Here is a 25,046-nt window from a genome sequence, read left to right on the forward strand (position 1 = left end):
CTACGCAGTCCCCTTGCACATCTTTTGGTCTATTTCCCACCCACGATACCCTACGAGTCATAAGGATCTCTCCAGCATTTTCATAAGAGAATTGCCTCTGCCTTGCCAATCAAAACATGCATTTGTTCTTCAATTCAAGACGCATTTTCCACTGCCCTTGTTTAAGCTCAGGTACACCGGCTAAAACAATAACATAGGGAGATGAGTCCGGGGGTAGATTAATGATAGGAATATCACTACATTCTTCCCTGTCAAATTACAGAGCATTCTACTATCCCAATCCCCACTGTACCCAGACCCAGGCCGATTCACATGATGTTGTTCGTTTACCATATTAGGATGTATCAAATCTTTACTCCTGGACTCGCCACTAGCCAAATTAGGGACAAAGATAGAAGTAACATTTTGGGCATATGGGGTTTCTGGTCTTGTTGCAGATACTTGGTCGGGTGCTTGGTCAGATACTTGAGCACCAGTATCCGCCTGAAGCTAACATCTATACCTTTCCCTGGTACTGAGGTTAACCTACCCACCTAGGATTCAAAAGTTTCTGCCAGTTTATCTACCCTTACTGATAGAGAGCTGAGCTCTTCTTTCACAATAGATCTTACTTGTGGCTGAAGGTCCACCACCAAGTTCTTTACCCACACTGGGTAGTTCAAAGACACTTGAGTGTTGTCTGTACCGCCCGAGATCATATCTAGGTCATCCTGGTATTTTCCACTGTCGGGCGTCCCATCATTACGCGTCTTTCTTTTGTATCCATTTTACTAGGTTATTTGGGTTTCCCATTTTTGGCGGGTCCAAAGTCAATAACCCCTTTGCGTCTAACAATTGTTGGTAGTTCCCCCTCCGTTGTAGTGGCATTAGACTGTAGAGCCTGAGAGACGGGTTCTGGGTCAGAAATAGTTTGGGGTGAGAGCATATTGGGCACCGGAAAATAAAGGTCAGGCATTAAGGATAATCACCGCTCAGTAAGTTAAATTTCTGTTGCCAACACGCCAATGGCCCTCTGTAGCATTTTATCAATTGAGGTAGGTGGCACTATGGGAGCAAGCTGCTGGGGCAGAGTTTGCTGTTTTGAGGGGTAAGCCAGTTTCCCCATTGTTGCAGGTATCAAAGGGTTAAAAAGAGCCCACAGGATCCAAGCAATGCTCGATTACAGGCAGACAACCCTCAGTAGTGCCACCCCAAATGCTTGGACCCAACAGGAACCTGGTAACTTAGTGTCCCCCTTTGCTTGCAGTGACAATAATAGCACAGTGTGTGAAAGCCGTACCTTGTATGTTACTCCAGACATCGATTTCTGGGAGCTGATCCTCCTAGTGCAGATGTCAGGGGGGTGCCCCAGCCCAGCCTCTTCAGAGCGATGATGGGTGTGGATGGGCATGCCCTTGGCCCAGGCGCATCCCGCGCTGCGGGGAGAAGGCAGTGCTTATAGCATGAGATATCCCCACACCCCTAGCAGCTGTGGCAGGTTGCAGGCTTTCGGTGCTTCCTGGTATTTGGAGTCCCACGAGGGTGAGGAGTGCAGGAGCAAAAGAACAGGGCCCAGGTGATGAGGGCGTCCTGCCTTGCAGGGGAGAAGCCAGCGCTAAAAGCGTGAGATAGCCACACCTCTTCCCTAGCAGCTGTGGCAGGTTGCAGGCCTTCGGTGCACCCTGGGACCTGAGGTCCCACCAGGGTGAGGTGTGGGGGAGCAAAAGAACATGAACCAGGCGATGAGGGCACCCCACGCTGTGGGGGAGAAGGCAGCGCTAAAAGTGTGAGATAGCCACACCTCTCCGCTAGCAGCTGCGGCAGGTTGCAGGCCTTCGGTGTACCCTGGGACCTGGAGTTTCACCAGGGTGAGGAGAGTGGGAGCAAAAGAACATGAACCAGGCGATGAGGGCGCCCCACACTGTGGGGGAGAAGGCAGCTCTAAAAGTGCGAGATAGCCACACCTCTCCCCTAGCAGCTGTGGCAGGTTGCAGGCCTTCGGTGTACCCTGGGACCTGGAGTCTCTCCAGGGTGAGGAGAGTGGAAGCAAAAGAACATGGCCCAGGTGATGAGGGCATCCGGCGGTGCAGGGGAGAAGGCAGCGCTAAAATCGCAAGATAGCCACGCCTCTCCCTAGTAGCTGCAGTGGATTGCAGGCCTTCTGTGCACCCTGTGACCTGGAGTCCCACCAGGGTGAGGAGTGCGGGAGCAAAAGAACAGGGCCCAGGCGATTAGGGCATCCCGTGCTGCGAGGTAGAAGGCAGCGCTGAAAGCGCAAGATAGCCACGCCTCTCTCCTAGCAGCTGCGGCAGGTTGCAGGCCTTCTGAGCACACTGGGATCTGGAGTCCCACCTGGGTGAGGAGTGTGGGAGCAAAAGAACACAGCCCAGGTGATGAGGGTGTCCTGCGCTGCGGGGGAGAAGGCAATGCTAAACGCGCAAGATAGCCGCACCTCTCCCCTAGCAGCTGCGGGAGCAAAAGAACATGAACCAGGCATTAATGATATCTTGGTTGTAGTATGGTTGCTCTCTAAATGGGTTGAAGCATTTTCCACTAGGAGAGCTAATGCTATGATTACTTACCAGTAACAACCCCATTACTCTTAGTCCTACTCGTCCTCGACCCAGTCATCACTAATGAGGTATCCCACTGACAGGAAACAAAACAGGAAACGCTTTTAGGCCCATCCCACTCTCCTGCCAGGGGCTATAATTACATAGCCAACAGAAAGCTCTTCCTGACATAAAAGCAACAAAGGCCTGAACAGGGAGGGTGGGTGGGAAGCATAACTGGGTCGAGGACAAGTAGGACTAAGAGTAATGGGGATTACCGGTAAGTAATCATAGCATTACCTCTACGTCCCTCGTCCTCAACCCAGTCTTCACTAATGAGGCATACCAAAGCAACCACACAAGAAGGCCATTGGCACACCACACATAGAACACAGACCGAACACAAAAACGGAGTGCAGCAAGTGAAAAACACTTTAATAAATACACAGAATCAGGTGAGGGAACATGACCCACAGCCCGCAACACACCACAACCAAAATTGATCTGGTCAGACAGAGCACAATTCAGACGATAACGCTTCACAAAAGTAGAATCAGATACCCAAGTCCCAGCCCGACAGATCTCATCAAGGGAAACCCCATGAAAAGCGGCCCAGGAAGCAGAAACACCCCTAGTGGAACGGGCCTGTACCCCAGAAGGGCAAGCCAAACCAGAGCCCTGATATGCCAGAGAAATACCTGCTTTGATCCAGCGACCCAGAGTAAGACAGGAAGCAGCCTTTCCTCGAACCAGCCAGACCAAAGGTCACAAAGAGAGAGTCGGAAGAACGAAACACCATAGAGCGGGCAACATAGACAACGCACGCTTCACATCAAGAGTGTGCAGCAACAGCTCAGCAGGAGAGGATGGAGAAGGACAGAAAGAAGGAAGGATCAAGTCCTGAGAGGAATGATACCGAGAACGAATCTTCGGAACAAACCCAGGATCCAAAGAGAGGACCACTGCGTCATCCAAGAAACACAGAAAGGGAGGAGAACAACACAAGGCAGTGAGCTCACCCAGAAGTAACAGCAACCAGAAAAGCCACCATAAAAGAGAGGAACTTAAGGTCAACCGATTCCAGCGGCTCAAAGGGAGAGGATTGCAGAGCAACCAGGGCCAAGGAACAACCGAGAAACCAACAACCCATCCGAAGACGGAAGCAAAGTCGGATCCCGGAAAGCCTGAAGAGCAGCCCATTGATTTTTCAGAGTGGACAAGGCTTTTGAAACCCATCCAGAAAAAACTGAAGAATAGAAGAGATAGGGCAAGAGGTAGGAGACATACCAAGCCCAGAACACCAAGAGGAGAAGGAAGCCCAATTTTTAGAGTAGGAGGACAAAGTGGACTTTCTACAGGAGGCCTGCATCACTGTGATGAGGTGGGCAGGCAAACCCCGGACTCCAAGAGACAGCCGTTCAACCTCCAGACCGCCAGGGTGAGAGGGAGCAGGGGGGAGGGAGAGGGCGACCTCAGGGGAGATGGGTAGCGAGGCAGAATCCAAGGAGGACCCACCGCCAGACTCGACAACAACGGGAACCAGGACCTCAGAGGCCAGTGAGGTAAGACAGCCACCACCTGGGCCCCCACCCGCTGCACCTTCAGCAAGAAGGCTGGAATCAGAGGAAAGGGGGGAAGGAGGGAAGGCGTACAGCCACCAAGGGGGCCACTGGAGAGACAATGCCTCCACCCACCAAGTCCCCAACTCCAGAGTCCGGGAACAAAAGAGGGGAAGCAGCGCATTGGTCCTGGAGGCAAACAAGTCGAGTTTGGGAGTCCCAAACCTCCGACAGAGCAGCTGGAAAATCCTGGGGGAGAGACACAGGGTCAGACATGACGAAAACCTGTGAGTCAAGGCATCCGCCACCACATTGTCCACACCCCTGATATGCTGAGCAGCGATGGCCAGAAGTTGACGCTCCGCCCAACCAGCAATTGCACAGGCCACCAGATTCAAGGAAGGACTGCGAGTACTGCCCTTGTGGTTGATGTAAGCCACAGTGACCGTGTTGTCGGACCGCACCAGGACATTGCACCCAGAAGACTATCCTGGAAGAAATGAAGAGCACGTTCCACAGCAGACAGCTCCTTCCAATTGGAGGACCGGTGGAACTCTGACCGGAGTCAACGAGCCTGAACAGCCCACAGACACAGAGTCGCACCCCAACCAGACGAACTGGCATCCGTTGTCAACATCACCTGAGGCGGTAGGCGAATCCACATCCCTTTGGAGAGATTGGAAGAATCCAGTCACCACTGGAGAGCAGACACAACCTCCAGACACACTGGCCCGGAGACAGCATAGTCCTGAACCAGAAAAGGCACCAAATGGTGAAGATGCCACAGCAGAGACCAAAGATGAAACCTGGCCCAGGGCTCCTTGAAGACAGTTGCAGCCATATGATCCTGAAACTTGAGCCACTGAAGGAGGGGAACCGCAGCCTCGGACAACAACCTCCTCAACAGGAACTGAAGGAGCAGAAGCCGGGAATCTGGAAGGAACACCATGCCCAGGATCGAATCGAAGACCTCCGAGTGGCAGGAAGCAGCTGGCACATTGGAAAGTTCAGGAGAAATCCACGGTGCTCTAGCGTACGAATGGTCAAGGACAGGTGTTGAGACAGGAAGGAGCCTGGAGCAGCCAATCGTCCAAGTAAGAAAACACCAGCACTCCCAGGAGGTGGAGATGGGCCACCATGGGAGCCACTACTTTGGTGAAGACTCTGGGAGCAGATCGGAGACCAAACGGAAGGACACAGAACTGCCAATGATGACCCTTCAGGCAGAAGCGCAGGAATTTCTGATCCTCCAGAGCCACTGGCACATGAAGATAAGCGTCCTGTAGATCCAGTGTAGAAATCACCCAGCTGGCCTGAATCAAAGTTTTAAAGTCGATCAACAAAGATTACGCGACATAAGCCCCATAAACACCAGAACGGATAGCAAGGTGGAAGCCTGCATAAGATTTCTTCAACGCAGAGTCAATCTTCTTATCCACACCATCACGCAGTATATTATCATCCGCCATAGAAGGATGACCCACCAAATTGGCGACAATGGAATCCACATGCACCGACTCAGGAATCGAATCCTCCATGTCCTGCAAAGGATACAGTTTGGACATAAAGCGAGTCATCGTGATGTCATCAGGGTCCTTCCATTCCATCAAAAGGACATCCATCACAAAGGGATGGAAAGGGAGATCAGTAGTAACATGCTTCTGAAACTCGGCAGAACCGCATCCTGGGAAGTGCTGGCCACAGCATCATCAGGAAACCCCATGTTCCGTCCTACATGAGAAAGAATGTCAGGCAACAATTCCTTGGAAATATTTTTTCCCTTCAGATCCACCGCACCCAAGGAAGAGTCATCAGAAGAGTCCGAGGAAGAAATGTCCGAATAGAGGTCAACACCCCCACCAGAGCGACCCCCAACAGACTTCTTAGAGGACTTCAGATCTGACAAAGTCTCCAAAATCAGGCACTTCAACCTGCCGTCATCCAACCTGGCCCGCTTCAAAGGAGGGGCAGAATCCCCACTCTCCACTGGAGAAGAGGAGACAGGAGACACATGTTTACATTTCCTTTGATGTTTCCCCATAATAAAACACCAAAGATAGGACCCAAAGCACGCAACCAACAGAGGCGTAGGTACATAACCACAATGTGACATCCCCCATCAATTTAAACAGAAGCAAGCCGGAAACCGCCCCTCGAATCAAACCGGCATGACAAACAGCTGAGTGCAACACGCGAAATTAAGTAGGGGGTGTAGCCAGTTGAAGCCGGAAAACTCCACCAATCACGCCCGCTGAAGGCCAAAAACAGGCATAGAGCCAGGAAACGCGTTCCAACAAAACAGGTAGTGCTTTCTGTTAGCTATGTAATTATAGCCCCTGGCAGGAGGGTGGGTGGAGCCTAAAAGCGTTTACTGTTTTGTTTCCTGTCTGGTGGAATACTTCATTACTGATGACTGGGTCGAGGACGAGGGACGTAGAGGTAATTCCCTACCAGTAGCCATATTGCTGTTGAAGGAGTTAATACCATGATTTGGCCTCCCTACTTCTTTGGAGTGACTGTTGTAACCACTTCGAGAATGAAATGCCTTAGATAATTTGTACAGCTTTTGAGACAATCCTGTGTTATTTTGAAGGGAAAAAATTATACCCTCAGGAATAAATGAAAGTTTGTGCCTCAACAGGTTTAAAATGGCCTGACAGGGTTCCACTTGTGTTGATGAATATGAGAAATACTTTAATCAGTAAGACAGGTTTATCACCTCATAAAAATGTCATGGGTAGAGCAATGAGACTTGTACATGTACCTTCAGCTGCATTAGATTCAATAGCTGATGATATTGTTCTGGATTATTGTAAAGGTCTGGCTTAACAGGTGGAATCTGTCTCTCGCCAGGTGAATGTAGTCACATAAGATTACAGAGACACTATATGTCACAACTTGAATGCAGGGGACTGGATTCTCATCTGTAAACATGTTCACAAGAGGTGTTTAAATGAGTGGTGGAGTGACCCCTATCAAGTGATGCTGGCCTACAATAATGCAGTGAGGAGTAAAAGCAGTTGAAACCATTGAAGTTGATGATCAATGTGCACAGACTGCTAAAAAAGTGACAGTTTGAGTGACAGTCCAGGCCAAGTTTGCAGCGTGTACCTAGAACGGGTGAAGAAGCTTCTGTAACTGGTGAAGATCAAATTGAAAAAGATCAAGTTGAACATCCAAAATATAATCAAAAGCAACAGATTCAAGTGAGTGAAAGTTTAGATGAAGAGCTTGAAACTCCAGAAGTTAAGTTAAAAAGAGATCAGAGTGAAGGGCTGTTTCCATGTAAAAAAGCCAAACAAGTGTGGCAGCAAGAAGTAGACTGTTCAAAATGATAGGCTTGACAAGTTGCAACTGAAAATCAGAGTTGAAAAGACCACCTGTGGAAGAGAAAAGTTTGCTGGAGAAAGAGCAAACAAACAAGAGCCTGAACCAAATACAAGAACAAGTTAAAGCCAAAGTTTTATGAGAAACCAAGAACTAAAGACTATCATTGAAAAGGTAGAAATCCCCAGGAAGAGAACTTGCAAACAGAAACACTGTGAGCCAGAGTCAGAGACATATGGATAAAGACCTACCCTGGCACAATCTAATCCTTGATATTATATCTATTTATGTCCCATCAGGGACATATACCCAGCGACCACCGTTATATATGTCCATTAGGGTCATATTCCCAGCTACAGAGGGGCATAATATCCCTTAGAGCAGCACCACACACTTTGTTTTAATGATGACAGAGGGATCACCCTAATAAACAGTACCCACTCTCCCTCCATCCCTCAGTAATGTTTTAACACACCAGTTTGAACTTCACTGCCACTTACACCCACGCACCCAAACAGCTTTTCATCAAAAGATCTCCGATAAAGAGATCCTTCGGGAGACCCGTAGGGCATTGCAGCGCCGGCACGACGAGGAGCAAAGCCCAATGATGAAGCATGACATCCTTCAGGGTGTGTGAGGGCATCATGATGAAGACACACTGTCCCCCACAGAAAGAGTAGCACACGACAAAAGTTATTTTCCTTTTTCTTCTTCTACGAGGAATAATGACTCCCTTTGTGTACTAGCAATTAAAATTAACCATAAGGAATTAGGACAAGAGATACCAATACGTGAAAAGAATTTAGTTAGTGGTTTGAGAGATAATCTGCACATATGAATGACCAGAGAATATGTTGAGATTATGCAGGTTAGTGTTTTATGTGCACATTTCTTCCTAAGTTGCTGAAGAAGGGGCAATATATTAGCAACTGGAGCTTTCTTACTCATTCCCCTGCAAGGTGTTTGTCGCTATCTTTAATTATGAGGAGTTTCTTTCTCCATACCTGACTTATTTTGCTGTGACATTGAAAAATATTTTCATTGGTAAAAATGATGAAGAGATCAAATATTTAAAGGAGATTGTACAAATCAGAGCTGAAACTAATATAAACGTTGCTTAGTTGTGTCTTTTGAGTAAGGAATATCATTATATTATAATAGAATGTATAGGTATAAAAGTGGTAAGAGCTTTGGAACAGCATTTGATTGCTTTGGAAGAAATCAAAGAAGAAGAATTCAGATTTTCAGGTTTACATCCAACATTGAGGACAGAGCGAAAAAACAAAGGTGCATTGTGTTTGGTAAGGCGTAGTTCTACGGAAGGAGGTAAGGCAGACTTTGGTGGAGTAAGCATGTGAAAAACTTATGAAGTTAGTGGGGACTTCCTAACAGAGAGGGAACCTATCATGAGAGGAATTTATCATGTCTGTAGGAAGACTGCTTATTTCAATTCAATTTGGCAAAGAACATGCTATTTAGCTTTCATTTGTTTCTTGAACCTATCATGTGGAAAAGTTGAAAGAGGAACACAATTTGAGGAGAATGAAGAGAGGTGTTTGGTAGGTAGTTTTGGACATATTAGGGGATAATACCACTCCTGTGGCAATAGCCATGAACAATGTTAAGATTAGATGTTTGTGTAGAGTTGTGGATATACTTGTCATGAATACAGCATGGTCTTTTAAGTCAGTGATTGTAGCGATGTTAACGATTAGGGCAATGGTAATGCAGAACCTTCTTGCCTAAGACATTATTTTGTCAAAAGGGGGTGGAGCATGTAAGATAATTGGGGCAAAGAAGTGTTGTACTTGTGTCCCTGATTATAGTGGAGTTATTGATTCATAAATTACTAACATAACTAATCAGACACATGACATTGGATCATTAGTAGTGCCATGTGTCTGGAAAACTCTTGGGTTCTGGATAAAGAAAATAGGGAGTAGTTTTGGAAGAGCAGGTGAGTGGGTAAAAAATTATGGTAATAAAGTTTGCAGGCTGTTCTAACACCAATAATAATAATGCTGATTTGTGCAATTTCTTTGTTTCTCTTATTAAAACTAATAAAGTGTACAATAATATGATATGGTAAGAAGAAGGGAGAGAAATTAGGTGATACAAATCCTTAGAAAAGGAAAAGATCGGACCAAGCTTTCCAACAGATGAGCTGAACAGAGGAGAATTTTCAGAGAACTAAAAAGCTGAAGAGTTCAAAGACTAATATTTAATGAATAAAGCTAATGTTTAGGTTTTTATGTAACTTTCTTCTGCTTATCCCCTTCCCAATCAGTGTCCCACTGCAAACACATCTCTCCCCTTGTTTCCGCAGAGCATAAAGTGAATGATGTAAATGCAATAGCGATACACAACAAAGTAAAAAACTGTGTATTGTAAATAAAGCTTCCATAGTGTGTTCAAAGTATCATTTTCTAAGACTTCCACTGGAAGTGGTAGTGTAATTGTGCTACTTCTGAAAGCCTTTGTTTAACACATGCTTCATTTTTGCTGTACGTCTCCAGAGTACAGTTGATAAGGGAGCAAGCAGAATATTTTTCCTACCTTAAGAAATTGGTTAGAGCCAATGATTTATGAAATTGCATTGTGTTTTCTGATTTGCCAATGCTAGCCTAACCTTGATCATACCATGCTGAATTTGCAGAATCTATTAATAACTTGTGTGATTTGTCTATAGAGCCTTCTGGTTTTTTGTCTTTCGGTGATGATTACTTTCCTTTTTACTTTGATGGGGCTCATTTTTCTTATTATGAGAGACTTGCAATGCTTCTCTTTATGCCTTTGAACGTGCTACTGGGATGCTGTCAGAGTTCTTTGTGAGGTTGACACTGAGAATTTCTGTTTTGGTTCTACTTAACAAGAGCGTTATACGTTTTATGATTTTGCATATATCTGTACTTCTGTAATTGGGCTTTCATTGTGATTTTTGTATTTTTCTCTGTACCGCATTTTGATTATTCTGTAATAAAACTACTTTTTGCCTTATTTTTTTATTTAGACCTCAGTTCATTGTGCTTCCAATATGTTATTCTGTTTAACTCTGTAAATTATGTTAACCTGATGACGAGTGCAGTCTCTAACCGCTAGATCAACTGGAGAATCTGGAGCCAAACTATTTTTGTAAAATATTGGGGTGATGAAATATTTGGGTTCACATGACTATTGGAGTTTGGTTGCCAGAAAGGTATAAATAAGAATAGAAGAAGTACTTGAGGGTTTATTCATAACTTAGGCAGTGTTGAAACTAACCTGGAGCTAAGGAGGCAACTGGTAGCATACCTCACGATGGTTAGGACAAAAAAGGAACAACCATGTACCAATCTCAAAATGAAGTAAAAGAGTATCGTCTGTGCCTACCGCCGATACTGTTCCAGCCTGGTTACAAATGGTGTAGGTAGAGGAGGCGCGTGGCGGGATGCAAATGTGCAGGTGTTCTAATGAAGCACCTTTTTACGATTGAGGCTATGTGACATCCCATTCATCTTGCTTTTATCATAGTCTATTTGCAAAGCATTAAAGGCCATATACACAAGATTTAGGGATTGCGATTCCCTAATTTCGATTCTTGTCGAATGGAAATAAGAAAATCGCAATTCCAAATGTACAAAATAAGTATAAATAAAATAGTGATTCCACATGGATTCACAAATCGACCTACTATTCAATATTAATGAACAAGTTCACAATTTGCGGCCCATTTGGAATTGAAGCCTTCCCAGGGATGGTGGCCTGCTGAGATCAGCAGACCACTGTGTCTGTGATTGCTTTTTTAAAAAGCTGCACAATGGGATGGCTTAAAAATAAAAAAATTAATTGAAGTTTCACTTTTAGGAGTAGGCAGTGGTCCTTGGGACCATTACCTGGTCTTCAAACATACTTTTTTCCATTCTCAAAGTGGAAGGGGTCCCTTTGGGACTCCTGCATATTTGCGGATGGGTTACCACCTCCTTCAAGGAGTCAGAAAAGTATTCATATTTTGCAACCAGAATTCGCCGAAAGATGCCCCTTCCAAATACTGAATCACAAACACAAATTGCGATTTGGTAATGTGTTACTGAATCACAGCATGTGCTTTGATCATATGTAAAAGCACTTTTGCGATCGGAAATGGCCCAATTAGGCCGTTTGCAACAGAAAAAATGCTTTGTACATCTTACCCTATATTCTAGATACAGGTTTTTGTGGACTGGAATGAGAGGTTGGACTAAATCCCTCTCATACTGAGGAGGTGGAATTGGGGAAAAGTGGAGAGAGAGTGCAAGATCCATACAGCAGTCAATAGAAACCCTGTAATTCTTAGTTGAGGATGGATTGATGAGTGATCTGATTGTTGAAATGGTAATGCAAGGATACCCACTGGTGAATGATAATGTGGAAATCAGTTAGTTTTGTGCAGAGATGTTGGTTGTGTTATGTTGCAGGTTTTTTGCAGAGGCATTTTATTTGGTTTTTACATAAGGAAATAACACATGCCATCTATTATACACTCAGAATTATGGAACTACTGTTTAGTTCACTTGTCTACACTGTCCCTCTCACCTCACTTGCCCTTACCCAGTGTCTGTATCATGTCAGAACAGAAGGGTTACCCTTTCAGGTTCTATTGATTAACCCACTGAGTTTGAATCAACAATATCCTTTTACTTCTTGTTCATGCCACATTTTATTCTCCTTGCTTGTTTACCCATTAGCCATCCCCTGGGCATCCAAGTGGGTTTGGGCCCTGCATCATGTAATCTCATAATAGTTTTCATAACTGTTCAAACTTTCCCTTTAAATGGTACAGATATGTTTTTCCATTACCAAAAATATCCATAATTCCTAAAATTCTTAAGGAACAACTATGGAGTTATGGAACAGAAAGGTATTTCACTCACATACAGATCTCTAAATATACACTTTCCTGACCCCTTTTCACAACCAAGGGAGAAAGATGGCAACATGACAGAGGTCCACTGGACCCCACCTCTCCCTCTCTATGACCACTTTGGAAAGGGTGGGATAGGGAGGCAATAATAATTGCCATGCAGCCATGCCCCAGACTGATGCTCAAGCCGCCCGAGGCTACTGCAAAAAGTGACGCTACGGCACGTCATCTAGGGGAGGAAACTAAAAGCTCCAGATAATGGCAGGCCAGGGCTGTAGTGACTTAAGCCCTTGGACCTCCACGATGACTCAGAGCATATGTCAGTGAAAGCGTCTGCCTGGCTGCCTGACCCTAGCATCATGATGCCAGTACTGTGAGCACTCAGCAGTCACTGGTAATATGATATCGGCGTCGGGTGTGTGCAGGGAAAGTTTTCCTATTTATATGGCATCCATACTAATAATTAAAAAATCACAATACACAGTGTGTAATGTGATTATTATTTTAGCTATGTGGATGGCACGTAAAGCGAACAGCTCCTCAGCCCAAAGGGACCAGCCGCCCCTGAGAGGTGTAGACCAGTGTGGTGGAAAGCTCTGTGTGCTATACAGACAGATTTACATTGAATTTGCTTTGGCACAGGGAGCAAAGGAAGAGAGTCTAGAGCAGCAGCAGTACTGGAAGAGCCACGCAGAAGGAAGCAAACTAACTTTGCAGCAGCAGATTGAATAAGGAAAAGATGTTTTAATAAGAAATCTGGGAGTCCCCAAAAATAGTGCATTACCTTAGTTGAGTCTACTCAGGATACTACTCTGCATTATTAGTTGGCATTGCCGACTGGGAAGCCGAAGTAGGATTTTGCATAATATCTGCATTAATGCAAAACAGTTAGATGAGGGTCTGTTGATGTGGCTCATGATTGAACGATCACTATCCATGTGCACTCCGATAATCCGAACCGAAGTTGCCACCATTGGAGCAGAGTTGTCCTCAACAGGTCAAAAGTCTGAAGCCGGTAGATGCATGGGTTTTCCAGTATAGCAACAGATGACTTTAGCACAAAGCCAACTCAAGATGTCATACATGCAGCTATGAAACAAACCTATCAGTGATTTAGAGGTATTGTCAATTGTGAAAATCAGTAGCATATCATCTTCATAACTGACAAACCTCATGCCACGGATTCTAATCTGAAGGACCAGAAGCCTAAGGAATACATTGAACAATGTCAGACTCAGAGAGGAATCCTGGGGTACCCCCTGAGCAACTGATTTGAAGGTGAAATGACTAATGTGGAGATTAAAATGTCATAGTTGACCATGTTGAAAGAAGCAGACAGGTCAAGCAGCATTAAGGCCCCTGTCCACTGCCATTGGAAGACCATCTAACAGCATTTCCTGGGCAGATTCGGTCCAGTGTAATGGGTGAAAACCACATTGCGCTGCACCCAGAAGGGAGTGGTCTTCCAGAACTCAGATAGCCTTTGTTGACATGTTTTTTCAGACTTTTGCCAGGGAACTGCAGGAATGACATTGGTCTAAAGTCACAAAGGACCGTCTGGTCCCCAGTAGATTTTTTAGGAGAGGAAGAGCTATGGCACTGATTATGATGCCGGTCGGACCGCACACCGTAGGGCTGTCGGTGGGAGTCCAACCACCGTATTTCAATGCGGGTGGTCAGACCCTAAGCGGTTGGGGGAAGATCACCACCTATCACAGGATCATCTGAGCCCGATGGGGCGGCGGTCAGAATTCCAATCCCGAATGGAGGCGGTGTTGAGGCAGGCACAGCTGTCTGGATTAGGATATCCCTTTCCGACAGCTTTTTCACGTTGGAAAGACCGCCATGAAAAGGCTGTTGAAAATTGATTTTGGGTGCCCCCAACTGGGCTGTGTCCATCGTGGGCCACTTTACATGTAGTGCCCCCACTCACTTCCATACACCATGTGCCATGCACATCAAGGTGCATGGCACACAGTGCATAGATGTATACAAAGTGCTTCTTTGCACGATGACTTGTGCTGCGGTCCTTTTCCTGGACCACAGCAAAAGCCTCCATGTAAGGGAGCACTTTAGGGTTGCTAGCCCGTGGGATGCATCATAATGCGGTGGTCGGGCTGCTGCTTACTTGTTGGGCAGTCTCCTGACTGCAGTGATAGCGGGTGGCGGTTCGACCACCCACTATGGTAATCAGCCTCTATTTCTTTTTTCCAGGCAGGTGGTACTACAGCTGTATGCAAGTACTAATTACAAGCTGCTAGTGGAGGAGGAGACAACCGATCTGACAGCATCTTCTAGACCAGACCCTAAATGGTAACTGGTCAAGCAGGGAGCCCGGATGGACTTAGTGATATTAATTAAACTCAGCCTCTGACAGCAAACCGTAGTAGTCCATGGTTATAGAGGAATCATTATTTTGTCAATTAGTAGCTTTATCCAAAGCAGTAATAGAAGAGGTATGTGAAGAATGTAAATTTGTTCATGGGTCACAGACGCTATGATATTATTGACTATTTTCAAAGAAGTCCTCGAATTGTCACGTAACAGTTGATTGGAAATGACCAATTGTGGGGTGCAATCAAGATTACATAGGGAGTGCACAATATAAAAAAAGTGTTCTTTATGGCATTAGACGCCTGGAGAATTTATTTTGCATTAAACTCTGCTTTGGTAGTTCAAATCAGTTGTTTATTCTTTTTCAAGGCTGCTTTTTCTACTTTTTACATAGGTGCTTAGCGTCCCATAGAGAATTGTTAAACCAAGAATCTAAAGCGCGAAGACAAGAGACCATCTTTTTTAATGGTAGAACACTGTCTTCTGCCCTGGCTATCTAGGCTTGATAGTTGTCAAACTGCTCTGCCATGGAACAGCCTGGATGTGCAGGAGAAGGGGATGTGAAATGCTCCGAGAGCTGCTTGAGACAGTTTGCCCAGGGGACACACAGGGCTAGTTGGATTATGTTTTTTATTGTCATTAGTAAATAACTTACCAGTTATCTGGATACTAAAGGCAATGACGGAGCAGAAAGATGGTCACCCATGCCCTCATCACTTGACTACGGCAGTCGGCAACACACTCTATGCCGTCGTCACCCAAACATGACACAACATCTCCGACAACTCCACTTGCTCACTATAAACAAGAGATTCACTTTCAAGCTCCTCACACATGACTACAAGTCCATCCACGATGCAGGAGCAGAATATTTGAACCACCGCATCACTTTCCACACACCCACCAGACAACACCGCTCCTGCCAACTCGCCCTGTCCTCCGTTCCACTAATCCACAAGACGAGAACTGGAGGAAGATCCTTTGCCTACCTTGCCGCCAAGACCTGGAACACTCTACCCTTCCACCTTAGTCAATCCATGTTGTTGACCCATTTCAGAAAGGACCTCAAAACTAGGCTCTTCGCCTGAACCTCCACACCTGACGGATCAGCAGTCCCACCCCTCCTGAATAGCCGTGCGTTACAAACCTCTGACTGATTGAATGATTGATCGATGAGCTAGTGGTCTGTTCAGCCTTGAGGTAGAACATTTACCACTGAAACCAAATCTTCATAAAATCAGGTCAATAGTATGTACATGAGTGGGACCTGTAACTAGTTGCTGGCGACCCAATGCTGCCAGGGAATATACTAGGTTAATAGCTACAGAATTGTTGGACACATCAAGCCCGATGTTGAAGTCACCTAGCATTAAAAAAACTACTTGAGACAGTATTATTTTGCGATAAAATTAACTAATGATCGTGCAAATTCCACCCATGTGCCTGGGGGATGATAGCAAAGTATACCTGCAATTTAACAAGATCCTGAAAGACTAAGTGAAAAAACGAATAGTTTGGCTTTAGAAAGTTCCTCAAATGCTGTGATTTCAAGGTTAGGGGGTCTCTAAAAATTACATCATTATAAAGCGCTATTCGATCGGCAAGGATAATAAAAACACACATATATAAAAGGAGCATATTTACAGCCGACCAGTTGATAACCATAGTTACCATACATAATAAAATATCTCAAAAGCGCAAACAGTATACTCTTGGATCCACAATAATTCATACAATGTATTATGGAGATTCCCATGTTCCCCCGTCACAGAATACAAGTCCTGTGTAGTTTTAAAATATCTGCATTTGTATCACATGAGACCTGCTTAACAATGAGCTATGGGGCATAATATGCCACCTGCCAAGAAAAGATATGTACTGTGGGATCAGGATAGCTACCTAAAGTGTCTTTGTGCATCCTGAGTCTACTGTACACTAAACAGTGCAACTAAAATAAAATAAAAACAGGTTCTTCTAATTACCACGTGAGCCCAAATGACTAAATCTTTAGTCCTAGAGCGATAAACAAAGGGACAGTGCATTTTTTCTTTGTGCTATTCATCAAAATATAACAAGTGCCAATAGGTTGGAATAAATCACAACAACAAAAATAAAAAGATATAAAAGTTTAAAACACTGAAAATGCAATCACCGATGCATGAGAGAATACCAAATGTTAAAATACATAATAACAGTTAAAGAATTATATGGCAATACATGGTGGAAAAGAGGGAGACGTTCTCCTCCGAACCCTCCCACATGGCTATCCTGGTGGATCCTTATCGCTAGCTCAGATGCATATTGAGCGCCAAATCTGAGCGGTCTCAAGGTATCTCACAACAGTGAAAACCACCAATCTAGAGCTATCTGTCCTTAACATCCTAAGTGCCTCCATGTGCCTCCTTGTGCCCAAATTCCTGCACAGGGGCAGTAAATATGTTTGCCTCCGAAGGTCATAAGCGGGACAGATAAATAGAATGTGGGGAATGGTCTCAGAAGTTCGTCTGCATGCTGGACACTCATTGTCCATATATTGTACACTAGCCTACCTTGTGCAGAATGCTCTGGTGAGAAGATCCTGTGACCTATATTGTAAAAACCGTTTCAGAGCCAGAGGGGGTGCAATTTCATCAATCACCTTTTCATACACAGGGAGTATTTTAGAGTTAATAAAATCTATAGTTAGAGCACCTTTACTACTATGAATAGTCTCTACAGATACATACTCCCAGTAGGTTGATTTTGATGGTCATTTTAGAGATGGAATTAGATTTCTCTGACCTTGCCCAGATATTCTCCAACCCCAACTTCCTTAATGTGATTCTTACATATGTTAGCCATGGTAATTTCTGACTACCAGGCGTGGCCAGCTGGCCCCTAAGCGGTTCCCTAAATGCTCTTAAGGTGGGCGAGGTCCGGAGAGTATGCCAATAGAGCAAAGGCCTGAGCTCAACTTTCCGGGATATTTTCCTGTGTGCCATGTCAAGGAGCAATGCATTCAGGGACGAGCTCTTTGGAAAAGTAAAAATGGACCTTATGAAACTATTTTCTGCTAATGTTAGGATGTTACAATTTGCATGACCTCAGAACTCGGAGCCATACAAGATGGCTCTCAGTGCCATCACATTGTATATCTCAAGGGCAGGGGTGGCTCTCCTTAAACTAGTTTTATTAAAAATCTTTAGAAATCTTGTGGTAAGATATAGCAATAAGATTGTTTAACCTGCCTGAACCAGGCGAGGTTTGGGTTAGTCTTATTCCTAGGTAGTCGAAATAAAAAACCTGTTCTATGAGGTCATTGTTGGCATGCAGCTAGCATTAGTACTTTTTGATTTTGTTGGATTAAATATCATAAATTGTGTTTTAGAGCAGTTGAGCGCCATCCCACGTTCTTTCCAAAAGTTAGTGAAATCATTTAAAAGCTGTTGCAAGCCTTTCAGTGATTTAGAGATCAACAGTGTAGTCTGCAAAAAGTGAAGAGGACACTCTCTTTCCTACCACTTTGGGTGAGTCACAGCTGTCTATGTCAAGCCTATCCACTACATCGTTTATGTACAATGAAAACAATGTGGGGGCCAAAACACAACCCTGCCTGACCCCTTGCAAGATTCTAATAGGGTCTGTAAGTTGACCCTGCTCCCCCAACCTGACCCTTGCGTTGGTGTCTTCCTGCAACAGTTAAACCACACCCTCTACGAAGGGGTTGAGGGAAATCCATCATTTTATACCTGTCAGGACATGCAAATCCTAAATTGAGATTTGACTCGTTAGTGAGCCAGGTTTCCATTAGAAATAGAAGTTTTCACCGGGAGAAATCTAGGTTACAGGTTATTTACAACAGTGACCTCTAGAAAACTAGCACGCAAGTATCTAATGGAATTTATCAAAGATTTAGCTTTTCCATAAGGAGCCAATAGGAAAATATAGTAAAGACTCCTCTGTTAATGGAATAAATGCAATCCAGTGGGTGGTAGGCAATATCATACAGACCTGGTTTACTCACCTTTTCCTTTACATTCACTTAGAATTTCTTTTGTTACTTGGAAGCTTCTACCAATATACATGTCATAGGACTCCGAAACTACCAGTTTGCTTACTGGTATATGAGGTCTGAAAGGGAAGAAAAGAGATGAGGATTATATTGCTGTGCAGTTAGTGTGCATAAGAGATAAATACAAAATCCATTATGCCCCACTTTCCGCAAATGTCCATTCTGTTAGTAATTATTTACCGTTAGGTTATCCATGAGAAGACAAGGAAGAAAATTAGTGACAACGTTTCCAAAATTGACAACAAATATAGAATACAAAACTGTTTATTTCTAATTTGAAGAATCAGGACAATCACTGGTTCAGCTGACACAAGTATTTCAAGAATAAGACTTGAATCTACTGATGATCAGCACAGTTCACAAAGTTCAACTTGCATGCACAGACAGCAAATGTTACAGATATAAGGTAAAGTCTGCGATTCACGAAAGATGGTCTTAAACTTATTAAAAGATTTCCGCACACATACATTTTTACATGAGCAAATTTATTAGCAGGTGCTGGAGGCAGTGGTTTAGCTAGGCCTTTTGCCGTCCGTGGCGGTCCTAGCCTTTACCACCCTGCGGCGGCCGTAAAAGCGGAAGGGGGTGGGCAAGGTGCTGACGATCGATTCCTGCAATTGCCAGGTGCGTGGCCCCAGGTAATGGGGGGATTGGGGGAGGTAGCTGCCCCCAAAATTCATGCCGCCTGGGGCTGACCGCACCCCCCTTGCTATGCCACTGGCTGGAAGTGGGAGTTTCAAAGTGGGAATGCCCTGAAAAATTGGGAACGTGGAACACTTCCAGCCACTTGGATTCATCGGGACCTGTATGAACCTCAACTAGCTGATGGACATAATGATCACCATCAGTCTTGGTATTCTGCCGCGTAAGATTTTCTCTTGTGTTGGTACACGACACTTAAGCAGTGACAGCATTCCCTACAGGTCTTTGTTTGGCTTAACTAACATTATAATTAGTGCTGTATGTGTTACCCGCTCTAATGCGTCCCTTGAAAGAGTGAACAAGTGTGGTGCTGATACGCAACAAAATTCTATCGTGATTCAATCCATGCACCGTGACTTCTTCTTGCCACTCTTCCAATGGCTGCTTTTATTGAATGGACAGTAATCCGGCCTGCCCTTCTCTGTATTGTTGGCCCTTTGCCAATTCCATTCGTCTACTATGCCTCCATTTTCAGAATCTATCTGCTGGCTGTATGGTCTTTCATTATGTAGTAATGCCATATTATTAACCTCCTGCTGATCTGTCACTATCTCCTTTGGATCATCCTCCCTCTGCTGCACTGCAGAGGATTGCCTCTTTCTGTTAGTTAGGAATGTCAGTGTTCAAAATGATTTGTCCTTCGTCGCTAGGCCCACCTTCATTTTTAATAATCATAATTATTGCTTTGCCACGTTTCTATAATCTTGATTCAACCTGTTCAGCCTACAACTTCCACCTCTGTGCTTCCCTAGTCTTTACCATAAGATAGATTTATTCTATATAAAGTGCATGTATTCCTCTAACATTGCTGATAGGTTTCTTGATAATCTCAACATTGCTATTAAACAATTCTCTGCTTTCAAGCTCTGTTCATTTGGGCATCTTTTGTACATTTGTACATTTCTACCTAAAAACCATGCTAACAGGCACATTCAAGTCTATGCCGACTGTAGCTGTGCATGGCTAGTGACTATGCTTAGTAGGTATTTGACTGTATGAGTACTTGCTGCATTCCTCTGCGCATGCTGGTTCTCATGCAGGAGGAATGCATTACCAAGACACATGAAAACATAAAGGTACAGAAGCCCGATGCATAATATGCCAATGCTGTGGTCAAATTGCCTTCCCTCAACATTTTGCTTGAACTGTGCCCATAGTGCCTACCACATCTCTTCTAGGAGCCCATGCCAGTCGATATTTGTAGAATTCACGATCGTAAAACCAGGCTCAGGCTAACACTGCTAAGCATAAGGTTTCGGCTCTTTCCTGCTGCACGGTACTCTACATGCTCATCTTTATTGAGTGCTAGCAGGAAAAGGATGTGTAAATTGTGTAAATTCTAACAGTCTGCTGCAATGCTCAGTACAACAAACAGGTTGAGAATAGGGAATGACAAGGGGAGAGAACCGCAGCTTCCATTTTAAATAGTGGATCATGAACAGTGACATGTAGAAGCACATAATATTAATTTATATAAATAATGAACTTGAGAGTAGGTACACTTCCAATGCCATGTTTTCTCCATATGCAAAAAGAACAATTGATGGACAGAATGCAGAACAATGTCATCCATTCACCTAGTACAGAGATCTGGGCCTAAATTCATCATTTCTGTGCTCCTCATGCCAGTTTTAACCCAGCCATATGCAAATCAGTCTTGACGCTGCAACCAATGGGAACAGTCCAGCCCGAACTGCCAGGCCAGTTCCTCCCGGACTGGAAACAAGCATCCTAGGACCGGTTTCGGGGTTTCACCCCTCATCAGCCAGGATAGCTTGATTCCAGTGTCATGGAGAGCGTGGGACTCACATCTGAGCATACCCATCCCACTCGGGGTGACAAATGCAAAAAGAACTGTTGATGGACAGAATGCAGAACAAAGTCATACGTTCACCCAGTACAGAGATCTGGGGAAAAAATCCATCATTTTTTTGCTCCCCATACCATTCCAATTTGAACCCAGCCATATGCCAATCAGTCTTGACCCTGCGCACAATGGGAACAGTTCAGCCCGAACTGCCAGGCCAGGTCCTCCCGGACTGGAAACAAGCATTGGGTGGCATGGTGAGCAAAAAAACGATGGATTAAACCCAGACCTTTGTGACTGGGGGTGAACGTTTGCATTGTTTAACATTCTGTCCATCATTTGTTCTTTTTGCATTTGTCGCCCTAAGTGGGAAGGGTATGCCCAGATGTGGGTGCCATGCTCACTGCGCCACTGGAGTCAAGCTAGCCTGGCTCATGAAGATTGATGCCCTGAAACTGGTCCCAGGATGCTTGTTTCCAGTCCAGGGAGGACCTGGCTTGGCAGTTCGGGCTGGACTGTTCCCATAAGGAACCGGGTCAAGACTGATTTGCATATGGCTGGGTCCAAACTTGGGTGGCGTGGTGAGCAAAAAAACAATGGATTAAACCCAGATCTTTGTGACTGGGGGTGAATGTTTGCACTGTTCAGTATTCCGTCCATCATCTGTTTTTTGCATGTTTTCTCCATACGGCACTTATTCTTCTTAAATATTTTTATTTAGGTAGTGATGTAGGGTTATCTGAGCTCTAACAATTAGATGCGTTCTCTTCAGAAGACTCTGTTGCAGTAGGTGATCTCAAACATAAGGAGCTGTTAATGAAACATTATTGTGTACAGGAGGGGGTTAACTGAAATTGGATTACAGGTAACAAGATGTGTTACTCGATTATGTAACCTGGCCAGCCTGGTATAAAGTTGAGTTTTGCTTTATATTATTTATTTATGTATTCATTATTACATTTCTGAGAAGTAATCTCAAATAAACGCAATTATATAATACAACACGTTAAAAGAAAACTTCATATCAACTGACAATAAAACCTTCTGCACCAACTAATACACAGTTTATATATAAACCATTTTCTAATATATGGAATCCTCCAGTAAATTAATACACTAAACCATAAGCCTACACACATACCAATTGATCAAAAGTTAAAAAATAAAATGCTATAAATATTATATAAATATTCTGTTTTAAGTGAGTTTGGTATAACGCTGAAAGGTGACACCAACCCCAAAGGAGTGAAGAATAAATAAAGGGTTTAAAGGTTTCTGTCTGCTCCGACATTCATATTTTACTAATATAGAGCGAAGGATCTTTTATTTTTCCTTTAAAAAATGGGAACAATCTAAAAGGAAGTGCACAATATTATATTGAACATTTAGACAAACAACGCCAACCACTTACTAAAATATTCATCCTGAAGCCTTTTTTTTACCAGACTGGGCCACTCCCAATTATAATTCTCAGATTTTTATTAGGAATCTCTGTTAAATAAGGAAAGATATCATCGGCACCAATCCAGTGGGCAAAACCCTCCACTGAACATTTGAACTAAGTAGTATCTGTCATTAACCTTGCTGATTTGTAAAACATTCTCATTTGGTTTTCTTTTACACTTGCCCAATAGAGTTTGCTAAATGACATAAATTAACCTACAATCTAGATTATTCAAATACACATTGAATAACATTAGAAAGGTCACCAGTGCCAGCCATCAAAGCTCTCCAGGTGATACCGGAAAGCTTCTCCACAGAAGAGTTAAAGTTTAATCGTAGAATAGGGGCAAGTGAAAGCAAATTTAAAGAGGAAAATCTGACTTCTAATTTTCCTTTGAAGGCCTAACCAAGTATAATCTACTAGAATCACATCATTGGCATACATTAAACATGAAATGTACTCATTCCCAAGTTTGGGCAAAAAAAATGGTTCACTGAAATAAATGTTGGAAAGTCTGCCAAAAACAAAATAAAAATAAATGGAGCTAGTATGCCTCAAACCATTCTTATTTAGGATCTTTTTGGACAGGGTTCTGCTGCCATGTACATCCACTTGCAAATCTGTTAATTTAGAAAATAAATAATGTAAGAGATCTTGGTGAATCTTGTAGTCATGGAGTTTAGACCACAACAAATTACGGTGAGCAGGTTTTAAAGTCTGCGCGTAGCTCAACAAACCAGTAGGAGAGCTTGCCAGCTGTATCAATTGTACTTCTTCATCAAGGAGCAAAGCAATGATCGAATGATTCGGTCTGAACCTACCTTGTTTCCTATGAATTCAATTCAAGTTATCTAATCAACTTTCTAGATATTTTAGCACTGTTCTAGCAAAAGGTTTCGATGCAGTGTAAAGCAAAGATATTAATCTAAAGTTAGCTGGACCTGTTCAATCATCCTCCTTCATTATGGGTTTTAGAATGCCACATTCCAAGAAACAGGAAAAAAGAAAAAAATGAGAAGCAGGAACAGATACATTTATTACTAGTTCTAATGATTACATTAATTAATCATTGCCACAGCTCGACCATTTCGAGATCTTTCTTTTATTGGATCTCTCAAGTATTCATATTTCATCCAGACTAAAATAGAGTAACTGCAAATCGTGATACATCAAACATAAAACATACAGTTTTGTTACAAAGATTCAACGAAGTAAGACAAGACATTACAAAACTCTAAACAAAACCAAATCTCATCCTTATAAAGAGAACTCCTATCTTCCACGTGTCTACTTGTGGGAGGCTGTGCATATAATTCCTGTACAATCAATCTGAACGATAGTCTCTTGAGTCCGTGTGTATATACAAACAAAAATCTTAGATCTTAACAAGACACACAGAGTGTTTGAGACATTCAACAGTGCAGGCCTTCCAGAGACTTCAGAAGTGGGGTGTCGACATGTTTCAGCCTTTAGAATATAGGTCTCTTCAGGAGAAAATGAAAGAAGGAGCTCAAGCAATTCTCAGACTTGCACCAAGTCAATCGAGAAAAATCCAAATCCTCAGCTCTAATAGGTCTGGAAGTGGTTACGTGGCCCAGGTGCTACACTGCAATCTCAGTCTAGTGCATGACAGGTCCGACGGGTTCCATCCTTAGTTACTGTACAGCATGAAACCTCTACACGGCCAGTGGTTTACTGACTCAGCTATAATCCGGAACAGTGGATAGGGACGGGGCAGGGAAATGCATGAAGTGCAAGCCCCTCGTGCTACAGAGCTCCACTCCTTCTGCAACAGTCTCTAGTTAACTGGCTGTCAGCACTATCGGCGTAGAAGTCTGAATCCGGCGGGTTAGGTGCTGCGAGTCACCTCCGTTTCCTCAGGGTCCTACACATTATAAAACTCAAAACAAAACCAAATCTCATCCTTATAAAGAGAACTTCTATCTTCCACATGTCTAGTTGTGGGAGGCTGTGCATATAATTCCTGTACAATCACTCTGAACGATAGTCTCTGGGGTCCGTGTGTATATACAAACAAAAATCTTGGATCTTAACAAGACAAACAGTGTATTTGATACATTCAACAGTGCAGGCCTTCCAGAGACATCAGAAGTGGGGTGTCGACTCGTTTCAGTCTTTAGATTATAGGCCTCATCAGGACAAAATGAAAGAATGAGCACAAGCAATTCTCAGACTTGCAACAAGTCTATCGAGAAAAATCCAAATCCTCAGCTCTAATGGGGCTCGAAGTGGTTACGCGGCCCTTGTGCTACACTGCAATCTCACTCTAGTGCATGACAGGTCCGACGGGCTCCATCCTTAGTTACGGAACAGCAGGAAACCCCTACACGTCCAGTGGTTTACGGACTTGGCGGCAATCCAGAACAGTGGATAGGGACGGGGGCAGGGAAA

The 25,046-nt window shown here is 43.8% G+C and overlaps 1 protein-coding gene across 1 annotated transcript in view; it reads right to left on the bottom strand.

Annotated features, from left to right (window-relative positions):
- Positions 1-25,046, bottom strand: part of UBASH3B (ubiquitin associated and SH3 domain containing B) — a 648,856-nt gene that overhangs the window by 36,584 nt on the left and 587,226 nt on the right. Inside the window, exon 12 of the mRNA XM_085647271.1 lies at positions 18,634-18,740. Within this exon, the coding sequence (XP_085503397.1) occupies positions 18,634-18,740 (107 nt within the window). The remainder of the gene's footprint in view (positions 1-18,633; positions 18,741-25,046) is intronic.

This window comes from Triturus cristatus, chromosome 3_2 (genome assembly GCF_964204655.1).
Source record: "Triturus cristatus chromosome 3_2, aTriCri1.1, whole genome shotgun sequence".
Lineage (NCBI taxonomy): Eukaryota > Metazoa > Chordata > Amphibia > Caudata > Salamandridae > Triturus > Triturus cristatus.